Raw genomic sequence first — 22,506 nt, forward strand, 5'->3', positions numbered from 1 at the left:
ACTGTATACACAGTAGATCCGTTCAAAGTAATCAACCACACGCTCAACCACGCATACAATTTACCGGAGAGAATGTCATACCGTTTGAACTGCCATGACCTCTCATCCGCACACCAAACTCTGGTTTTTTTTTAAAAAACACCAGATTACTTGCCATCTTCAAGACCTCGAGCTTGTGTTATGAGCCGGTCAGTCGTCTGGGACAGACACCACTGAGCATCAATGTCGCATAAGAACACCATCAGGACAGAAACGCATATCTATGATCTAGGCGAACCTTCATCATCCAACAAAATAATTGTTAGAGACGCAAAATTTAACCGAAATTACATTACCACAATAAACTTTAAAGTTACAAAAGTCCAACTTTCATTTTCTATAAAATGAAGATATACACAGATTTGTAAGAGACTAAGCTATGGCTATTGACAGCAGTATTACAGTGGTTCTGTACAATTTATACAAGACTGATGGACAAATTCATCAGATCCATACAAGTAAGTCTTTGTCACATTGAAGCAGGTGTAAAGAACTTCAGAACAACTCCACCATACACCTTGGGTAGAACCCTATATCGGCAGCAACACCAGAAAGGGTGTGTAGTTCTTTCTGGACTTTCCGTCTTTCATAGAATACTGTACATGCAAGGGATACACACTTAATCCCACTATCAACAATCCAATCCCCACCTCCACAATGCCGGCATATCTACAAGAAAGGAAGAACCCGCACTAAGTATAACTTAATATGAGGATGAGCAGCTCAATATTTTAACTTAAAATGATCATAACGAAAAGCCAGTTTTATACTTAACAAGGATATGACTGTAGGCAAGTGGCAACAGAAAAATGGCTATAACAAAAATAGGTAATAAGCTATAGTTAAAGTAATTCCTCGATGATGTAATGATCAATGTCCCCCAGAAAATAAAAAATGGGGAATTTATATTATTTCAGATACTTTCACTTTAAGTGCAGACCGCCTTATCCAAATTAAAATAGCATTCTGCTGTGATTCATAGCAGGTCAGGAGTGCGTTTTAGAAGCACGTGAAGTTTTGAATGGAAACCCCAAAAGTATCATTCAAAGCTTATCCATATCCATAACTACATACACAACTAGAGGTGCAGTTCAAATATCATAGAACAAAGAAGCAAGTAATACAACTTGTACATAAAAATTTCAAATACTACTGTGAGACGAAAGACTTACAGCTGCAAGGTGTTGGACCTCCCTCTCTAGTTTTGAGGTTCTACTGACCACAGCAGTTGCAACAGCTGCTTCGTTCTTAGAGCAGTTGTCACAAAAATGGTTTGATGCTTGGACCAGCTCTCCACAGAGAATACAGTGTCTGGAGAGATAGTAATAGTCTATTCTTGTTCTTTGACCACTTGGAGCATAAGAGAATCGTTTACCTACAGCTGATCTAACTGGACGTGGCATCTCTGAAAACCATCGTTTCAAGTCGGCACCAACAAGACCAAACACCCGTTGCAGTGCTGGAATTATTTGTTTATTGATGTAATACAAGTCATTTAAACTGAAAGGAGAATCAGTTGCCAAAAGATCCAGGGGGTCAACAACCATATCAACAAGGCGGGCCCCAGGCTCTCCATGGATTACTGCATAAGGTACTCGCTCTGCATATCGTGGTTCTGCTCTGGGATCAGTTTTCATTGCTTTAATAGCCACAATTGCTGCTGGCGGAAATGAAGCAGATCTGTTACTGTAAGTTCCCAAACGAACCTCCTTTGCAAATACAAAATCATGTAGAGATACCCTGCCAGCCAAAATTCGGGTCCACTGCCGCTGCAGGTACGCTTTGACCTAATTAGAAAGGCTAGAAAAATTAGCAAGTTAATCAAGATAAAGGCCTACTTGGATCATTATTGCACCAGAAAGTCTGGTTTCAACAGGGAACAATAATGATAAGGGATGCTAATGAGGGAATTATTATTAATTACAATTAGTAACTACATAAACTGTCTAATAAATAATTCACATGGCTAATAATTTTGCTATGCAGATTTACCTTTGAAAAGATACTATATCAATCTGGCCATACATAAAAATAGCAGAATTTTATTACAATTTACAAGTATTGCTGAGCAGAAGCGAACAGCTTTACAACTATAGCTCTTTCTGCAAAGCTTTATGTGCTTTAGACCATACTAGAACGCATATGGTGTTACTTGTGTGATGTGTCTAAGGCGTGTATCTAAGGCACGCCCTATCTCACATGTGTCTTTGACATTCAAAAGCAAGTTAATTTCATTATAGAATTAATAACTTAACATAAGTTTCGTTACAACTTACAAGTTTTCACTGAGAGACTTCTGGATCAAATGCCCTATATTTTATTTCCTCTCTTTTTTCACCCTTAAGGAAACACCCTAGAGAAGGGAAAGAATTTGGCAGACCCTACCAGTTTATTAAACCAAAATAATGATTAAAGTTGAAGGACGAAGAGGGGGGAGGGATCCAAACATTTCAAACCATTTTTCTAATGTTAAACACGTAACCTGCCCAGACCGCATTTGTCAAAATACTTATTAGGTCAACAGAAAGAGAAAAAATAAATGAACAAAGTTATACTAACTCCAAGCTCTTTTTCAAAAGAAAAGTTTCTTACTTGAACATGAGGTTCCAAACATGAACAATCATACCTTAGAAATGTCCTGGTGTTCAAAAAATAGTCTTAACGACTGCTCCATTGTCTTTGCAACTGCCCCACACGAATCTCTTCTTACAGTTTCTATACCTTTGGCGTCAAAAGAAGGTTCAACTTGGTCTGGGGTCTCGTAGCTGTAACCAACATAACGCTTCTTCGTAAGGAGAAAACACGGATGATAGACCTTTTCCATTTTCAATGTGACTGGTGCTGGATTCATCGAAGTGATTACAGATGCAATCTCCTGTCCAATACTGAAAGATTCTTTCATTGTGCGTCCTTTAAGGAGGACAAACATACTGCAAAAAAGCAACCAGTTATTAAAATGTTCATCACAATTAGAATAAACATCTGAAGAATGACAAAGGTGAGGAAAAGGATCAATCTACAATAAATTTATCAAGCATTACAATCCCCATTACCGATGTGCATTCTACCCTCGTATACAGAACAACAGGAAACACCATTTTCTAACACTCACCATGACATTCCCTAGAATAAATGCTGACTTAAATCTGCATTAATCTTTTCCAGTTTAATTAGCACCATTAACCCAATTTTATGCAAAGCATATAGAATTGTTAATGATCTGGATGGAAGATAGATCCCGATAAACTATAAATGTAGACTCTCATTCATTTTAATTTTTAAAAAAAAACAAAAAAACCACCCAATCTCAAAAGTTTAATAAACCGACTATATCCTCCTAAGTGAACCCAGTTGTTGGAGATATGAGTTTTCTGTTTTATTTATTTACTTGTCTTTATGTGTATGGTGAAACTATCAATGATGTGGGTGTATTTAACATTATTGTTTCTATAATACAAAAGGGTCCACAGTCTGGAAATAAACACAGCCGTGAGATTTTTCTCTCTTTTCTTCACAAACCCTATGACTAAAACTTTACATGGTATCGGATCCTTAGGGTTGATCCTCTCTCTCTCTATCTCTCTCTCATCTACTCAGGCACATATATATTTACAATTTTTTTAAGGTGCTGAAAAATGCCTATATGGTGTTTGATGTTTTATCTAGTTGCTATTCGATGTGTGTGCTGCAGATATTTGGTGTTGGTTGTTGTCTCGTCTGCTCGTGAATCAGTTCTGGTGGTAATTTTGTTTTTTCAGACTTTCTTTTATTACTCTTTGTGCTGTTTGTGACTATTATTCATGACGGAGGAAAAACAACCGCCACAAGCGGTAAAGGATGATTTTTTGCCCAAATCCATTACTGCTAAAAAACTAAATGACGTCAATTATCTAGCATGGGCTCATGCAGTACGGGTTTATTTACGGGGGAAGAAGAAACTAAAATACTTAACTGATAATCCTCCTGCAAGTACTGACACCACGAAGTATGAAGATTGGATGTGTGAAGACTATTGTGATGGGTTGGTTATGGCATAGTATGGAGCCCCACATTGCCACCACAGTTGAATTCTGCAATTCTTCAAAGAAAATTTGGAACTCCTTAAGTGAGTCGTTTTCTCATCAAAGCAATGTGCCTCGGGTGTATGACCTGTATGAGCAAATTTTTGCTACAAAACAGTCTGGAAGAACCCTTTCAGAGTACTATGGTACTCTTAAAAATTTATGGGAGCAACTACTACAACATAGACCCTTTACAGCTGATTTGGAACAACAAAAGCGTCACTGGGAGGAGTTCACAATTGCTACTTTATTACATGGGCTAGATCAAGAGTTGAAGGGCTTTAAAGATCAGATTCTCGCTAGTGAATCTTTACCTACCGCTGCTAATGCGTATTCACGACTTTTAAGATCTTCACTAGGCCAAAGTTCCAATCCTAGTCCTAATCTTATAGAGTCATCAGCCTTTGTCTCTAGCAGTTCAGGTCGAGGTGGCTTTCATGGAGGTCGTAGTACTCGTGGTGTACGTGGTGGACGTACTGGTGGACGAGGTGACCGAAAGTGTGATCATTGTGGTGGAACCAATCATACAGAACCCTACTGTTGGATTAAGTGGGGTAAGCCAGAATATGTGCATCAAGTTTCTGACGCCCAGCAGCTAGGGGTGGGCAATGGGCCGGGTCGGGCTAGCCCCACCCTAAACATTTAAAAGCCCTTCAGATATTAAGGTCGGGTCGGCCCGGCCCTAAAGTCAGCATAGGGTTGGGTCGGGTCGGGTCACAAGTCTAAATCTCAAGCCCTGACCCTACCCTAAGCCCTCTTTAAAGGCTTTAGGGCCGGGTTTTAGGGTTGGGTTTTAGGCCCGGGCCTATATATTTTCTTTTTTTTACAAATGCCATTTTTCAGACAAAGGTTGTTTTTTTGGTTTCTGTGTTACAAATGTCTGCTCTGTATTTCACTTTAATGGTGTGGACGGAAACCTTTAGTTCTACACTTGGTTTGGATGTAAATAAAAATATAATTTATAAGAAGTAAGTGGAAAAATAAATTGAGAATAATAAGTTCTAGACTTTGATTTGATGACCAAAGAAATAAAGTCTTATTTTTTTATTAGGCTAGTGCTCATTATTCTTCATGGCTGCTAGATAGGTTGACAAGTTTTTGTTATATAAGACAAGTTATTGGAAGTACCCTTGGGTGTAAGTGATAAATTACAAAGGACAGTGTTATTTTAATTTAAAATATTTAACAAAGAGTTGGACAATTATGGTACGTGTATTTATAGTGAAAATGTGAAACTATAACTAGGGCTTGGTTAGTAATGAATTTAGGTCGGGCCTATGTTTGAACCTTCGCCCTAGCCCATACTAAAAGGCCTTAGGGTCGGGTTGCGCCCCGCCTCTAAACTCTGTGAGGGGGCTTTAGTTGTGAGGGCTTTATAAGGCTTAGGGTCGGTCGGTCGGGCGGGTTAGGGTCGTTAGGGGCCAAATTCCCACCCCTACCAACAGCCAACACAACCACCCATTTCATCTAGGCATGTGCCTTCTAATTACGATACTGCGTGATGCACTTACCACTTCGATTGAGCGAGCTAGTTCAAACATTGAAAACGCGTGGCTCCCCATTCATCGCCCTCTCTTCGCTACCTTGGTTAATTCGGTAATCTTTGCATGTGTGGCCCATTCTTCTCCATCATGGGTCATTGATTCAGAGCTAGCTCTCACATATCCGGTAATCGCATCTTTCTTTTTCGATTTGACTCCTATAAACCACCGATTGTATTAGGCGATGGGTCTTCCCGTCCGTCTGAGGGATAGGTGTTCTACACCCTAGTTCTTCTTTGTCTTTACCATCTAGTCTCTATGTACCCAAGTTTCCATTTAATCTGCTTTCTGTAAGCCAGCTGACCAAAACTTTGAATTGCTCGGTAACCTTTTCTCCATCTTCTTGTGTATTTCAGGACCTCTTGACGAAGAAGACGATTGATTCGGGGCATGAGAAAGATGGGCTATATTTTCTAAATCTTGGTGAAATCCCTACTTCTTCATCTGCATTGAGCGCTGTTGTTTCACCTCTTCGGTGGCATTTCCGCTTAGGTCACCCATCGCTAGCAAAGTTGTGGCTAGCTATCCCTCAATTGGGTCATGTGTCGAGTCTAGAGTGTGAGGCTTGCCAGTTAGGAAAACATCATCGTAGTTCCTTTCCTAGTACTAGTCATAGTCGTCAGTCAGAGTCTTTTCATGTAGTCCACACGGACATATGGGGTCCTTCTCGAACCAAAAGTATGAATGGATATCTTTATTTTGTTATATTTGTTGATGATTTTTTTTCGAATGACTCGATTATTTATGATGAAAGAGCGGTCTAAGTTGCCTCGCATTTTTTCTGCATATTATAACGAGATTTTTACTCAATTTGGTAAGCGAATTAAAGTTATTCGATCTGACAATGCCTTGGAATACACTCAATCTATTATGGATTCCTTTTATGTTGATCGAGGTATCATTCACCACACTAGTTGTGCTCATACCTCGCAATAAAATGGGATTGCAGAACGAAAGCTTCGCCATTTGTTAGATGTTGTGCATACCTTGAGGTTTAATATGCATGTACCCAAATATTTTTGGGCTGATGCCATCCTCACTGCTTGTCACCTTAGTAATCGTATGCCATCTCTAGTCTTGGGTAATCAAACACCTTTTTCTCTTTTATATTCTGATAGTTCTCCCTTTCAGCTAACCCCTCGTGTTTTTGGTTGTGTTGCCTTTGTACATATCTTGGATCTTGGTCATGACAAGTTATCTCCCCGTGCTCACAAGTGTGTGTTTCTTGGGTGTACTCTCGCGACTTTCGAAGAAGTGCGGTTATTCTGATCTAATGCACGACGTTATTTTGTGAGTGCTGACGTTACTTTTTTTGAGTCCACTCCTTTTTTTTCATCACCTGGTCAAAGTTTATCTATGGATCTTATATCATCTCGTGCGGGGGAGCATTCCTTGCCTTCACCTACTCTTCCAATGCCGATAGCACAGCCTAGTGATCCTCCTCCACCTACTCTTCTAATGCCGATAGCACTGCCCAGTGATCCTCCTCCCTTGCAGGTTTATCAACGCCGCAAATATCGACGAGGTGTTTCTAATGCTCCAAAACCAGCTACTTCTCAATCAGAGGCTCCTGTTGCTTCCTCCTGTGATTCAGTTAATGAGCCCATTGCAAAAAAGAAAGGTACACGTTCTTGCATTATACATTCCATTAGCAATTTTGTGTCCTATCATCGTCTTTCCTCTTCATTGCAGTCATTTGCTTTCACTCTTTTTTCTATTTCTATTCCTTCCTCTTATGAACAGGCATTGTCTTCACCTGGTTGGAAACGTGCTATGGATGAGGAAATGAGTGCTCTTTACAAAAATCTTACATGGGAACTTACTCCTCTCCCTGGTGGGAAACATACAGTAGGATGTCGTTGGGTCTTCACTATTAAATACCTTCTCGATGGTTCTATTGATTGCTTTTAAGGCGAGGTTAGTGGCTAAAGGATACACACGCAGATATATGGAGTTGATTACTTAGAGACTTTCTCTCGTGGCTCACCTTAATTACGTCGCGGGATTCTTCTTTACTTTTCTTTTGCTAATCGTTCTTGGCGTTATATCACTTGATATAAAAAGGTTTTCCTTCACGGTGACTTACAAGAAGAAGTCTACATGGAGCAACCTCCTGGTTATGTGGTTTCGGGCAGCGAGCACCTTGTTTGTAAACTGCATAAGGCTCTTTATGGCCTTAAGCAGTCTCCTCGTGCATGGTTTGATCGTTTTAGTGCTTTTGTAATTGGCTTTGGCTTCCAGCTTTCCAACTGTGATCACTCTGTCTTTGTACGCCGCTCCTCAGGTGGTACCATTGTTCTTATTGTATATGTTGACGATATTATTATTTCTGGAGATGATTCTGAAAGAATTACATCGCTGAAAGTGTATTTGGGCCAAAAATTCCATACTAAAGATTTGGGTGCTCTTCGGTATTTTCTTGGGATTCAAGTTGCTCGCTCTCGTCAGGGTATCTCTCCATCCCAAAGGAAGTATGTTCTAGATTTGCTTTCTGAGACAGGTTTTTTAGGTGCTCGTCCTATTGATACTCCTATGGATTCTACTGCCAAATTGGATGGCGAGCAGGGGGAGTTGTTTGATGATGTGGGCAGATACAGACGCCTAGTTGGGAAGCTCATTTATCTTACAGTTACTCGTCCAGATATTACTTATGTGGTTGGTGTCGTGAGTCGCTTTATGCATGCTCCACGTCAACCACATTTTGATGCTATTTATCGCATTTTGCGATATTTGAAAGGTAACCTAGGGAAGGGTTTGTTGTACCAGCCAATGTCTTCTTTGTGTGATGGGATATAGTGATGCTGATTGGGCTGGTAGCCGTTCTGATAGACGGTCTACATCTGGCTATTGCACCTTCGTTGGGTGTAACCTTGTGACTTGGCGTAGTAAAAAGCAAAATGTAGTTGCTCGTTCTAGTGCAGAAGCAGAGAATCGTGCGATGGCTCACACTACTTCTGAAATGTTGTGGGTTCATTCTCTCTTGAAGGACATGGGTATTGATGTTCCTACTCCAATGCAAATGCATTGTGACAATCAGGCAGCCATCTATATTGCTAGCAATCCTGTCTTTCATGAACGCACAAAGCGTATAGAAGTCGATTGCCACTTCATTCGTGACCTACTATTGAAGAAACAGATTACTACTCCCAATATTCGATCCAATGACCAGCTAGGTTATATTCACGAAGCCATTAGCTCGCCATGTGTTTCAAACTCTCTGTTTCAAGCTGGGCATGTTTGATGTGTATGCTCCAGCTTGAGGGGGAGTGTTGGAGATATGACTTTTCTGTTTTATTTATTTACTTGTCTTTATGTGTATGGTGAAACTATCATTGATGTGGGTGTATTTAACATTATTGTTTCTATAATATAAAAGGGTCCACGGTCTGGAAATAAACACAGCCATGAGATTTTTCTCTCTTTTCTTCACAAACCCTATGACTAAAACTTTACACCAGTGATACTAGAAAAGCAAAGTACATTCCAACTAGGTTGCCACGGCTGAGGACCGCTAATCATGTGCTTACCACTCCATGGTAGGTTAGGAGGTACTTACTAAAGCAAAATTGGACTTCAGAAACTAAAGCTAGACAAGACAATTAAAAGGATAACAAGAAACTATTACCTATCAGTGTCACCATAAATAACTCTAGCCTTCCACTTATCATGTGAATTGACATATGAAATAGCATTTTCCAGAGTCCTACGACCACATTGGACAATACTGTCCGCGAGTTCCGCGCAAGGCATGCGCCCACTAAAGCCAGCAGCTGTATAGCCATAAGTTACATTTGATATCAGCTTCAGAGCGAGCTGTCTTGCATTAAATATCTGGAAAAGCAGGGAAAGATTGCAACGGTCACAATTTGAATGTTATAATGTGACAAAATTTCAGGAGCCAGAAATACAAAGCACTAAAGGTTTAGCAATTAAGATTGTGGAAAACTGATAAGGACAATCTGGACTGTTTAGAAGGCATTACAGTGCCTAAAGAGATTGACTGCAGTTGAGGTCGTGTCCACCATAACTTTCGCTCGTAAAGCAACATTCCTCACATAAGTGCTAGACATTATTAATTGAAATTATTGCTAATGCTATTTATCTTTTTGATCCGTGAAAGTTATATTTCATTCCCAATGAAAATTGTCACAATCAAGATAGCTAGCACTTAGCAAGGAACTAGGAGTGGCTAATTATACTCCCACGTGATTCCCAAATACAAAACTATAAAACTAGTGTATCCCAATTGCAAATGAAATCAAGAAATCTCAACTCCCTAAAAATGAAGACGTACCTCAACCATTCATACAATAGCTCCTTAATATCTACCAAAATCTTGTGCATATCATTTTTCTTGATCTCAAACACTCTCTGATTGCATTCCAACCATATGCCCCACACTATTGCCTTAGGAAGATGTCCCACTAGCCACTTATGTTGCCACCAAGGGCCTCTCTAATCTCACCCGGACACCTCCAAGGTTTATTAAAAGATGATAACACCTCCCAAAGACGCTTAGCCACCGGACAATATTGCTCATGCTATTACATGGACCATATATGGCTGGAAAGAAATCAAAGGATTTTTATGATTTGTGATTTACGTCTTATCATTTGTAGTTGCAAGTATGTCCTTTGGGGAATAGTATCTCATCTTCCTACTTTTAAGAATGTGAGTTTTGATTCAATTGTAACGGATTGAGAAGCTGTAGTGTAGCTTTGATGTAACTACTGGTAGTCTAGTATGTAGTGTGAACCTCTCACGCAATGATATTCTCATAAAATCTTGTTATATCGACCGAAAAAAAAAATAGAGGAAAGGGTAAGGACCTGCCGCTGTAAAGGGGAGATACTTCTCGTGGATTCAACAACTACTCTAATGAAATCTTGTTCTAACGTAGTGGCTTTACATCATCTACACTGGGATAAAACCACTCTTCTCTTTAAAAGGGTAGGGCACGAGGATGGTAAGCTTCTTCTGACTAAGAAGATTTCAATTCGTATACATGAAAAAAAGAACTTAGAAGAGATGGACCTTGACCAGGCAACTTTCACCCATGAGATAACAACCGATATTAGCTACCCCTATCGCATCAGTACACAATAATATAGAAGATCAGGCCCAACCAGGTAGTGTCAGTCACCCTGTTGGGTACAACACACTAAATTTTAATACTGTTCAATATCCTTCCAAAATCCAGGTAAGTGGAAAGGCTCTAATAGTTAGCTAATGCAAGCTATGACAGGTACGAAAAGTAATTATGCACCTGAATGTGATACTTATCACGTTCAATTGTTTAGTGCAGGAAATGCATTATTAGTAGTGATGAGAAATACATGCATCATAAACAACGACAAAAGTACAATTTTACCCTATATGAAACTCGTTCTGAAGGTGTCAAGCTTTTCATTGCCCTTTTCACCATAATTCTAGTTGATAATATCTCCTCCAACAAACGGGGTAGCACGCCTTTCCGAACCTGTTAGACAAAAGTAACACAGAAATTACCAAGCTGACATATATCATTTAATTTCGAAAATTCATTATCATCACACTTACCACGTAATTTGGAAATTATACAGAAGCCTATACTTATACTAGCAAAAAAACTTGGATGTGTTTACTCCTAATTACAGTCACATAGTTAGGTGAAGATAACAACAAAAATTAATTAAAGCACACCGTATTGTCAATACTGTCCCCACTTAAAGACTGGGAAAGAGACAAATTTTAATCTCCACAATGATGTACCTTAGTGTCTTTCTGAGGGAGCACGAGGGGCAAAGGATTAGTGGGCTGAGGGGTGCCTACCTAGTATGGATATCTTAATTTCTATGTAGATGCTTTTGCAAACCCCCCACCCCACCCCACCACACACACACCCCACTCTCATGGTGGCTTTACTCTTAGCCTTTCCATAGAAAAATTTAATGAAGGATAAAAGATTCAAATACGACCGAAAAAGCATTAATGAAATGGACATTGACAACACAAAGTCGGAGATTATCTTGACTACATCTCAAATTCAATTACCTGAAACATTATAACACTTAGAGAGCTAGAGCTAATTTTTTTATGGGGTGGGTGTTAATAATTTTTTTTTTTTGTTGGGGAGAGGGGGAAGGGAAGAGAGAGAGAAGCAACCAGGGTGTGTTTCTATTTATTCGGAAAAAAGAAAAAAGTGAGCCACAATCACGTCTATCCAAAAAAATGAGTGAAAAAAGAATCATATTATCAAAGGCAATAACGGCTTAATAATTACTATATCCTACGGTTACACACACAGGTATAATGTATATATATGTTTTCCATTCCATACTTCAATATTACTCTGTACCACCATCTATGGAACAATGCATTGTTTCCAAGTGGAATAACAAAAGTTTCCACCAACTTAGAACACACTTAAAAGTTTAAACAACTGTAATATATAATGGACCAGGTAAAAGAATCTCTGGGAAATATTACCTCTGACGGCACATACATAACCCCATTTGGAGTAAGCAGAATTCTATTTTTGATATCCATCAGATGTTGTGGATCTGGTATATATGAGCAGACACCAAGTATATCTTCTTTTGCAGGAATGACTTTGCCGAGGCAGGTACAAAAGCAGAGGTTGTACGCAATTATCATTGATGGATATAGAGATTGAAAATCAAGAACTACCACAGGATCCGCATAAAAACAAGACTCAGGCTCCATAACAAGGGGCAGGCACTCCATTGCAGGCTGTGAAGCTACCTGTTAACGAAAATATTAATCAAATCATTATTTTCTCGATCTTTTTTGAAATAAAAAGTCAAACTAATCCAAACAAACTGCACGCTTAGGTACAGAATAAATTTTACATTCTAAACTTGGACAATGGAACACTAGCTCGTGGTTCTGAGAAGGGTGGGCATGACAGGGTTAAAAATTGGCTTATCCAAACATTTTAGCAAGAATGAAGGTAGTGCATGATGATATTGTCAAACTAATTTATCAATGGTCACATCTTTCATCATCACTTGGTTTGGTTGGTATTTCCTTCAAGGGTATACAACAAGAACTTTGTTACAGCACAACCGTCAAGTATTGTTTTCCATTAGTTCTATAATCCATAAAATGTATGCAAAAAAACTTTTACCAAAAAAGAAGCGCCCTAAGAGAAACAGTAAGAAAGACCCTCAAGCAGATTTACAACTAACATGTGCAACAAAATTCATTATCAGGAATTACTAATTAAAAAATATGATTTAAGTAGGGGATAGAAAATAATTGTGGTTGGAGTAAATTTCCACTCAAAGATATATAACACTTTAAAAAGGGTTCAAAAATGAAATACAGAGCAAGTACAGTTCAGCCTTGAGATCTTCCCGTGCCTCATTTAAGATTCCATATGGCATACATACCCAACAATAAAGCAATTACCAGTTTTCTTTCATGTTCGACAATTCACCCTTTTCCCATTAATCAATTAAATATTATAATTGCGCTGGAACAAGAAACTTAGATGGTAGTCCATACAGAACACACAACCATACATAAAAAACACCATCCCATAAGATGAATATCAACTATTCTATTACATTGTAGAACCAGGTATAAGGACAGACTGAGACAATGCCAGTTGCCCTCCATGCAGCTATAAGATGATAAACTTTGGTTATCAATTCACAATACAAACAAGGGACAGAAACTCAAGGAGTATAGGCAGTATGGTAAATATATGATATAACTATTATCAGTAGTTTATGTTATTTACTTATTTAAACTGGAGTCTATCATCTATCATGCAGGTTCCTAAGCTCTGAGGAAATGGTTAGGACCAACAGGACTGTGCTCTGATATATTGACTATTGGCAACATTTCTTTAAATCTATGTTACATGGACACACTATATTATAAAAACAATCAGTGTTGGATACGTATCCACGTGTCCCTGTCAGACACATATTTGGACACATTGTATGTGATGTACTTCAATTTTTTATATTTCGCCGTGTCAAACACTTCGTATCCGTGTCGGATACGAACACACCTATCCGTGTCAATGTAACTTAGCTTAAAATAGTAGGACTTTTTTAAATAATAAACGGCACGAAAGGACAAATCTCAATTTCAGATCTCACATAAATGATGTTAAGCGTGACATAATGAAAATCACAAATCCAAAACACAACCATAAACCAAAATAAATTATACAATAAACGAATAGTTAACAGAGAGAATGCAAAATATCTCAGAACCAAACTACTACAGTACAGCATCGTAAAGTATGAAAAAATTGATGGTACAACCTGCTGGTTCCCAGGAGAGATGGCCAGGTAGTTTTGCGTATGTGCTAACCTCAGAAACATAGATTCTACACGATACTGTGAACCTCGAGAAAGAACAGAAAAAAAATCTATGCCGAAAACACGAGCAAGCTCTGATGTTCGATTTATCTGTAGATGACAAAGATAATATGCATATTAATGATGATTCACAAACACAAAGCTTGCAGAAAACTGAAACAAGATGGTCTGAGTACATGATACAGTATCAAGAGACAAAAAAGATTTGACATCACACCGTAGACAGAGTCCTTTGTAACTTACAAGTTACAACATAAAAAATTAACTAGGATTAGTTCTGTAAAATTGGCAGATTGCATTATCTCCACAAGTCAGAAGCCAAAGTAAGGGTGATCTTCTGGACTTTAAATGCTAATGACAAGTGTAACATATCCTTAGAGTTAAGCAAATGCAACATGCAAAATCCAAGCGAATTCTCAAATACATTGTCATGTAAAGGCAGACAAGTTGATTACCATATCAAGTTGATCCATTATCTCAAGGTTCAGCTTTGTTCTTTCAATGATATATTCAATACAACGAAACCTCGCTCGTCCGGGACCACTTGAAAACCATTGTGCCAATATTCTAGGAGGAATTAATGGAACTTTTCTCCTTAAAACTTCTTCCGCTACGGCTTCCATAGTATACATATTGAGCTTAACTTCACCACGCATCAGTCTCCATATATTCAGAACAATTCTTCCACCTACGTGAACACCACTAGCATGAGTTCGGCCCCATTCATCCTCAATGATTGTATTCCCAAATACAGTGGGATCCGTAACTAAGGCTTCGGGCAGAAGATCATCTTGAACTCGTATTTCTCCAGTTGCTGAGTTTCTAGCTTCGGTTTCACATGACGGGGTCCGCGAGATGGTACTCAATAAAAGTATACCAAGATGGGCAGCCCTCTCAGCTAAAAAACCAAGAGAACCACCCTGGATTTCCCAACCCATCAAGATATCAGGATCAGATGAACGAACGATCTTCACAAAATGGTAAAATAAGTGTTTCTCCTCCAAAACAACTATGACCGTACAGCCAGAAATTGCATCAAGATTTCTGCAGACGTGAGAAAAAATAGTCATGACAATTTTTTTAAGCCATTTCTTCACTGAACCCAGAGAAGGAGAGGAGAGAGGGTAAAAAAATCACTTCAATCAAATTTTTGAGATAAAAGCTTATGATGTCAATCAATACAGACCGAAAAGATTTTCTAGAAGGCGAGAAGATGAACAAATAGAGCGAGATTATGGTGATGGTGATGGTGATGGTGATGGTGATGGTGAATGGTTATAACCAGGCGGAAGATGACCCTTTCTTCCTTTGTAGCTAGAACTTTCCATTTGGTGGTTGCTTGGTTGGGAATTCAACTTGACATGAATTTGGATGACTAATACGATTTTGCACTGAACTAAACGATGTTGATGTCATTTCCTACCCCATTAGTATTTCCTCATTTTCCTGATAGGATGGTCAAGCAGTTGCTTTACTTCTCGTTTTATGCCCAAGCACTTTGGGCAAAAACCCATTCGAGCTCACTATTCGGTATTTGCATCAACTACTTTGCCTTTCAATAGTAAATAACTTTTCTATTTTATCAATAACAGTTAGTATACTGTAAAATCATGAAAATTACACCAACAAGAAGGAAAATCAAATATATCTTGAAAAATAAAACAACATAGAGCATTAGTAGATTTAAGCATGCAACCAAGAAAGAGTGATCACACCTCTGAAACGATTCTCCCTCGTTCCCACGCAAAAGTACAAAGGTTTCAAGACCAAGATCATTATCATCTTGAATTCTAACAGCAATAACAGTGACAGCGTCATTTCTGGGATCTGGTCGGAGATCTCCTCTTGATTCTGCTTGAACCTATGACAAAAATTACGTCTGAATTATATATGCTTTACCAAGTATCTGAACATTAACAGAAAGTCACCAAAGCCATTTTAACCTACTCCTGCTAAAACTTAGGGAAGGGGGAGGGGCAGTGGTGTAAACATAGTCCAGGTAACTATAATGACCGTCCTGTGGAAAATGCAGGGAAGCATGCTTGAACACGTTCCATGGATATAGAGTAATTTTCAAGAAAACCATCAGGGTAGTAAAACTAAAGATAACTATATGCATACTACCTCTATACTCATCAGGGTTAGCTGTTGGCCAGCACCAACACTTGCAGGATCTCGAAATCCTGTTTGGCTAAGTGGAGTAAGCTTCGACCTCATGTCTGGGCCAGAAATCTGGGAGATATCCTGGCAACTATCAATATGCTCATTTCCTTTCATTGGAGTACCTTCACTGTGTCTTTCAGTCATGACCTCAGATAGATTATTTACTTTCATGGAATTCCTGTTGTCTTTCTGAATCAATTGATCCGAGGAAGACTCCATATGAGGTACATGGCCAAATTTGTCTGAAAACTCATGAAAACTGTTGACTAGATGCTCTTGTGAATATATCAACTCAAGGTCATCAGCCAAAACAGACTGAAGTTTTGGTGGCTCCGATGCTGTTTTGCCGTCATTAAAAGAGTCATTTTCCTTAGAAAAATCTAATCTATTGTTGCCACCTGGAGATGGTGACTCCAGCACTTTTGAAGAAATGTTTTTTCTTGTACCTAAAATCCCATGAGCCAGAATCAGACAGAGGTATGCCTTGCATCTATTAAGTTTCTAATAGGATGTTCGCACTTCATACCTGTAGCATCATGTTTAGGAGGATGATGCAATAACCATTCACTAATAGAATCCACAGAAGGTGGTGAATATACAGTTGTTAGTAGGTATAACAACGAACCATCATTCTGATAGTGGGTAGGGATGCCTACAACAGCCTCTCCTGATGACTTAATGACTTCATTATTTCTATCGTTAAGTTCTTCCACATCTCCAACATTGTCGGAAAAAAATGGGAATACGTCATCAGCAACACCACCTTCAACTGCAAAAGTAGCAAACATATATTCAATCAAGATACAAAAGCAAACAGGCAAGAAAGAATTGGATTCTCGCAAAGCCAATCTCATGGCAAAGGTGTGAACTCTAAACTTTTTACCACTACTTTGCTTTGAAATTTCATTTATGTGACTTGACAGTTGAGATGTACCCATCTCCGAGACAATCCAAGGTGAAAGCAGAAATACTACATGAGACTTGTCATGTTGCATCATTTCTCGGCGAGAAATGAGACAAGCAGATACTTGCAATAAATGAAACCATAAAAATCTAGACTTTGAAGCCGAAATAAGAGGATTATCAGCTTACATAGCAGCATCTATATCACGTAATAAGAAAATCAGAAACTGTCACATACTATCTAGTAAATTGAAAATCCAACCTAATATTCCTTCACAATCCTCCATATCCACAATAAATTTTTGATCATGCACAACAGGCGCCACTGCAGTATCTTCAGATGTCCAATTTTTCCAGTTATATAAGGGAGGCTTCTTGCTGAACGACATCTCAACAGATTTGGCACACATTCTGTTAGGAATCTTATTCTTCATATGAAACTCCAGCCGCTTCGGACTGAGAGATGTCTTCTCCTCCTCCTTACCTGTACTGATATTCGTAACCCTACAAGTTCCACCTTCAGATGCTTCCACTCGACGGTATCGCTTTCTCCTCATTAAGTCCCTCGTAGAGCTTTCAGCCACTTCCTTTTGCTTTTTCAAACCATGGTCATTTGCCTTGGCATCAGTCACTGAAGCTTCACAACCTTCATCATCCTCTTTTCCAGATGAAATAGACGTGGTGCAATCTTTCATTTCGTTTGATACATCAGTCGAATTGAAACTGGAAGCCTCTGAACTATCACTCGCTTTTTGCAGCATGGAAAATGGCAAAGTGCCCCATAATCTACCACGTTTTTTCTTCCCACTACTGCAGCATATGTTCGTTCCCTGAATTACCCTACTTGAAGACCTGCCCATTTCACCATCTCTGTCTTTTTTAGATGTACTAACAGAACCTGTGACAAGATCATCAGATGAGCCATCTACTTGAGGAATTATATTGCCCACAGGCATGTCGGTTAAGTGGTTGCCAGAAGTAGAATGTAAAGCTTGTTCCTTCAATAAACAAGAATTTGGATCCAAAACTGAATCAAGAATGTCTTGACATTCCTGTTGCGATTCACACTCATAATCCAAATTAGCCTTATCCAAAATTTTACCAATTGCTGTCTTAGGCAACAAGGGAGTCAAGATCATATCATAGCCAAGTTCATCGTCAGTATTTAAATCTTCTGCTGCTTGAGAAGAGGCAAGCCACCTTAAGAGCCCGAGAGCCTCCGTATCTATCCCCTGCAAAACTATAAAAAGTATTATGAGTATAATAGAATATGTCAATTCAAGCAAATGTTTCAACAAAAAAGAAAATTGACTCGGAGATTAATTAGGCCCAAGGAACTTAATAGAAAAGAAAAAAGGGAGGAGGAACAAGCTTCAATACCGAAAAGCTTAAGCACCTCCAAGTCTACATCTAGGCGTCGCCAGGAAAGAATGAGGAAAATCAATGGCAATCACTGAAGGTATTTAGTTAATAATTTAATACTGTTTATAATTGCATCAAGGATTGACATCAAACATTCCATCTGATCAAGGTTATTTGCAAGCATCGTTGTGGGGTATCATTGGGAGTGCATCAAAAAAGGAAATTAGGAGTTTATGCTGTGTATTTTGTCCCCACCTGAGGGACCCCATTCTCATCGGTGTATCTTACTTTTCTTCACTTCAAAAATACATACGTTTTTCTGATAGTAACATAGAAATAAAAACATTGTACATATATAGGAGAGGATCCCTTACCCTATTATGTGTACTCCACAAGATTACTTTTGGTTGTTTGGAAAATCAAGGAAAAACTCACTGTTACATTCATAGATATCCCATAGCCAGAAAACTGTCCTTCAAGGCTTCAACAATGAATTGCTATACTGCCCTGTTGAGATGTTTGTTATAGTCACATGGAATTTGTGAAGTCTTACAGTATAGTATAAATGTGTTTCTGGGCCTCTCCACTTATCACCAATTGGTTTCGAGTTGGATGCCCATATTTAATATAGTATCGGAGCAGGATAATCTGTTTGGCCCAAAGGGCCCGTTTACTCCACATCACCCAAGTGTGTTGTAAATATGTTAGGCTCAAGTAATGTCACATGTGAGGGGGCATGGGGCATGTTGAGATGTTTGTTATAGTCTCACATGGGATTCGTGAAGCCTTGCAGTACATTATAGATGTTACTGACCATCTCCATTTCTCACCAATTGGTTTTGAGTTGGATGGCCCATTTTTTATACTACCTGCTCCCTAGAACGTAAGTAATCATAAATTTTAAGACCACTTCAATTACTTTCAAAGCGCTACATCTATTGAACAATCTCACAACTATTACTCCGACCAAGTGAACTTGGATCAAAATTTAGAGCCAGGGCAGGGGAGAAAAAGAAGGAACTCCATATACTCAGGGAGGACACTGAAATTGTAGACCCCAAAAAAAGAAAGGGTCCCCATTGGAGGGGCTGACCGAATCAATGAGCACCTTTGGGCAATGGTTTACAATCGTCTGTAATTATATGAAAGACTTCTTTTTTCAGGGTAACACTAAGGTTGACAAGACCCCAGATGCAGTGTTCATCATCAAATTATTGAAATTCGGCAACCTGAACATGAAATGAAGAAGCAGAAGTGATGGAGGAACGTGTTGCTCATAAAGAGATCAAGGTGAAGAAGAGACTGACAGAAAATACTGATATCAATTAAAAAAAGTATAGAGGATGAATCCAAAACACCTCAATCAAATCAAAGAAATCATAATACAAAAAATAGTAATGACAAACTTGTTGTTACAAACTTAGCACGGAAAGACAATTAAGTAAGTTAAGGGTTTTAAGCACAGGCTACCTTTGGATCTGAGCTTCCAATCATATTAAATGTCTCGTCAGCTGGTACTATTTCCAGTAGTTTATGCCTTGCTTCAGAAGATTCTGCATCATCATCGTGTTTAGATAATGAACAGCTTGATGTAGATCCACTTCTACTTACTTCTTCAGAACGTTGAAAAGAATCTCCATGAGAACAGATAGGGTTCGCATGTTCTGAAAACTCACGCAAGCTGCCCACATCAACTAAAGATCGTATAGAGTGTAAAAACCTTTCAGCGTCCTCTGAAAGAGGACCTTGAGAAGAAGACGACTTTTCAGCTTTGCTGCATATATACAGTAGTGCATCCTCAAACTCAGGTCCATGTGAAAGAGTTTTCAGAACATTTTCAGGAAGAGGTTTGCTAGGGTCTGAATGTATCACTTCCTCATGCACCCCTGTTCTTTCATACTCCTCCTAAATCAAAACAGGGTAACATCATGAGATGACCGAAACCAAAGTAGCTCGTCTAAATATAAAAAAAATATCAAAGATAATAAACGCATGCAGACCTGCCACATTGGGACAAGTGACTGAACCATTTTCACATCTGAACATGTCTGAGAAAGAGGTGAATACATTTTGAACTGCTGGTTTAAAATATCTGCATAACAAACAACAACAAAAAATGTGAACCACACTGCACAATGGTTGCATGGTCTGCGCTGGGAATTTATGGACAACACACACCATCTACAGTAGCATCTCCCTCAAGCTCACAGATACTCTGACGTTTTATCAGGCAAAGTTCCTGATCTGGTGAACTATCAGTTTCAGTGGAATGTGGCCATATCCAGCCAGTCAGGACTGTGCTAGATGTCCAAATCGGCATGCCTAGACAAGAACCATGACCTGAATCTGCCTAAGGAAAAATTTCAATGTCATCAAATGGAATTGAATTGCGAAAGAGGATCAAAAAGTCAAAACAGCTAGATGTCAATGTCGTTCAGTTTTTTATGCACAGAAAAGAGAACCTAATCATTAAAAGAAGTGGAAGCAACCTTCCCAGTTGCAAGTCTATACATACCACTCTGTTGAGCCCCTCTTGGGATGAATCCATCAGGTAATGGATAACGAAACTTCACCTTTGATACATGCAGATGACCCATTCCATACAAGTTATACTCAACCTAATATTTCCAAATATACGAAAAGAACACTGTGTCATTTAAGTCTAAATGCAAATAACATGACAAAAGAAGAAATAATACTCCATACCAAAAATTGGAGTAAATAAGGTATATGTGATTCATGAGGCTGATAGCTTCTACCCAAAATAGCACCATCCTGCAAAAACAAGTACATTATCCTCCCGTATAAAACAAGGTATAGGTGTGATTCATGAGTACACGTACCAAAAGGAGTGTGGCCACTCGAGCAACTTCATGTGGATAGTATCTTTAAATTTAAATCAAGGTGTTAACAAACAAACGATAATAATAAAATAAGTAAATAAATTGTACGTCCTAACAATGTGGATACAAATATATCTTTACAAACAACTCCTCCGGCTTATAATAACCGTAAAACTTCTTTGCACGTACAAGACTACATCCATGAACATGTTGTCTTTTCAATCCACTAGAAGATTTTATCTGCCACGTTCAGTAAAACATCAACAGAAAGTATTATACATACATAACTAATTGACTGCCAATAAAAACTACTTACTTTTACTTTCAATGCTTTCTCAATTGCATTAGCTATATCACGTTTGTAGTTTTCACCTTGTTCTGAAGATTGTATTGAACTGGAACATGGTACGTATAAGTACGGTAAAGCCCTGTGGATATGTAAACAAGTTTTTTGACCGGCAGGGGTGGAACCGTAAATTCTTATAACGGGTACTTCGTTTACTTTCACACCTTGGAAAGTGCTGTAGGAGATATCGAGGTCTGTGATTGGTGGCGACATGTAATAATCGATTGAGACTATACGAACACTGAATAATGTGTTGTGGTCTGGTTGGGAAATGTTTTCCATTTTGGCGCTTGTTTTTCTTTTCGGGGTTTGGACGACTTTTGAAGCTTCTCAAGTACGGTTACGGTTGAGATTGGTTTGGTGGTTACTACCGGACCCGACTTTCACATTTTGAGTTTTGGACGAACTAGGCTGGGCTTTTGAAGGGCCTAGACAGGTTATCCTGACTTTCTTTTGATTATTTTTGTTTTCTTTTTTATCATCTACTCATGTTATCATATTAAGTAAAACTAATCACCATAATGAACAATAAAAAAATTCATCAAAATAAATGTACGAGAAAAAAGTTGAAAAATCATATTATCAAGCATTTAATTAAATGCAAACAAACACTATCAATTTCATAATGAGCAATCACGTACTAAGATAAATAGTTACAACTTTCCCATTTTTTTTTACAATCGGCAACAAATCATTTCTTTTATTGATAGTTAGTTATTGATATATCCATCTTTCTTATTACTTCGTGATCTGAATATTGCGGAGTTTGACCGTACTAACCCGCATACTTGATTATTTTAAATCTTTTTTTTTTTTGCGTACTACGTATTAATTTGAGCATAACCTCATAACTACAAGAATACAACAATTCATTGTGCAAACAATCATAGAATAATAGAAACCTCACGG

General features: G+C 38.5%; 1 protein-coding gene across 2 annotated transcripts; it reads right to left on the reverse strand.

Annotated features, from left to right (window-relative positions):
* Positions 1 to 315: 315 nt before the first annotated feature.
* LOC147499047 (DNA polymerase zeta catalytic subunit-like) lies at positions 316 to 21,990 on the reverse strand. Of its 2 annotated transcripts, XM_086560858.1 has the most exons (20): positions 21,568 to 21,990; positions 21,379 to 21,491; positions 21,252 to 21,294; positions 21,115 to 21,183; positions 20,924 to 21,026; positions 20,587 to 20,754; positions 20,409 to 20,500; positions 19,879 to 20,313; positions 17,309 to 18,278; positions 16,670 to 16,912; positions 16,105 to 16,589; positions 15,696 to 15,841; positions 14,436 to 15,024; positions 13,924 to 14,070; positions 12,110 to 12,385; positions 11,013 to 11,120; positions 9,267 to 9,472; positions 2,666 to 2,969; positions 1,212 to 1,826; positions 316 to 708 (listed from the first exon to the last, which is right to left on the reverse strand). In XM_086560858.1, exons 1-20 carry the CDS (start codon positions 21,877 to 21,879, stop codon positions 535 to 537), a joined length of 5,598 nt encoding a protein of 1,865 aa, XP_086416984.1. In that variant the 5' UTR covers positions 21,880 to 21,990; the 3' UTR covers positions 316 to 534. The 2 variants fall into 2 exon arrangements, with proteins under 2 accessions (XP_086416984.1, XP_086416985.1); XM_086560859.1 differs by lacking the exons at positions 21,252 to 21,294; positions 21,379 to 21,491; positions 21,568 to 21,990 and having other exon boundaries at positions 20,587 to 20,758.
* Positions 21,991 to 22,506: the final 516 nt, after the last annotated feature.

This window comes from Coptis chinensis, chromosome 5, assembly GCF_015680905.1.
Source record: "Coptis chinensis isolate HL-2020 chromosome 5, ASM1568090v1, whole genome shotgun sequence".
In the NCBI taxonomy this organism is placed as follows: Eukaryota; Viridiplantae; Streptophyta; class Magnoliopsida; order Ranunculales; family Ranunculaceae; genus Coptis; species Coptis chinensis.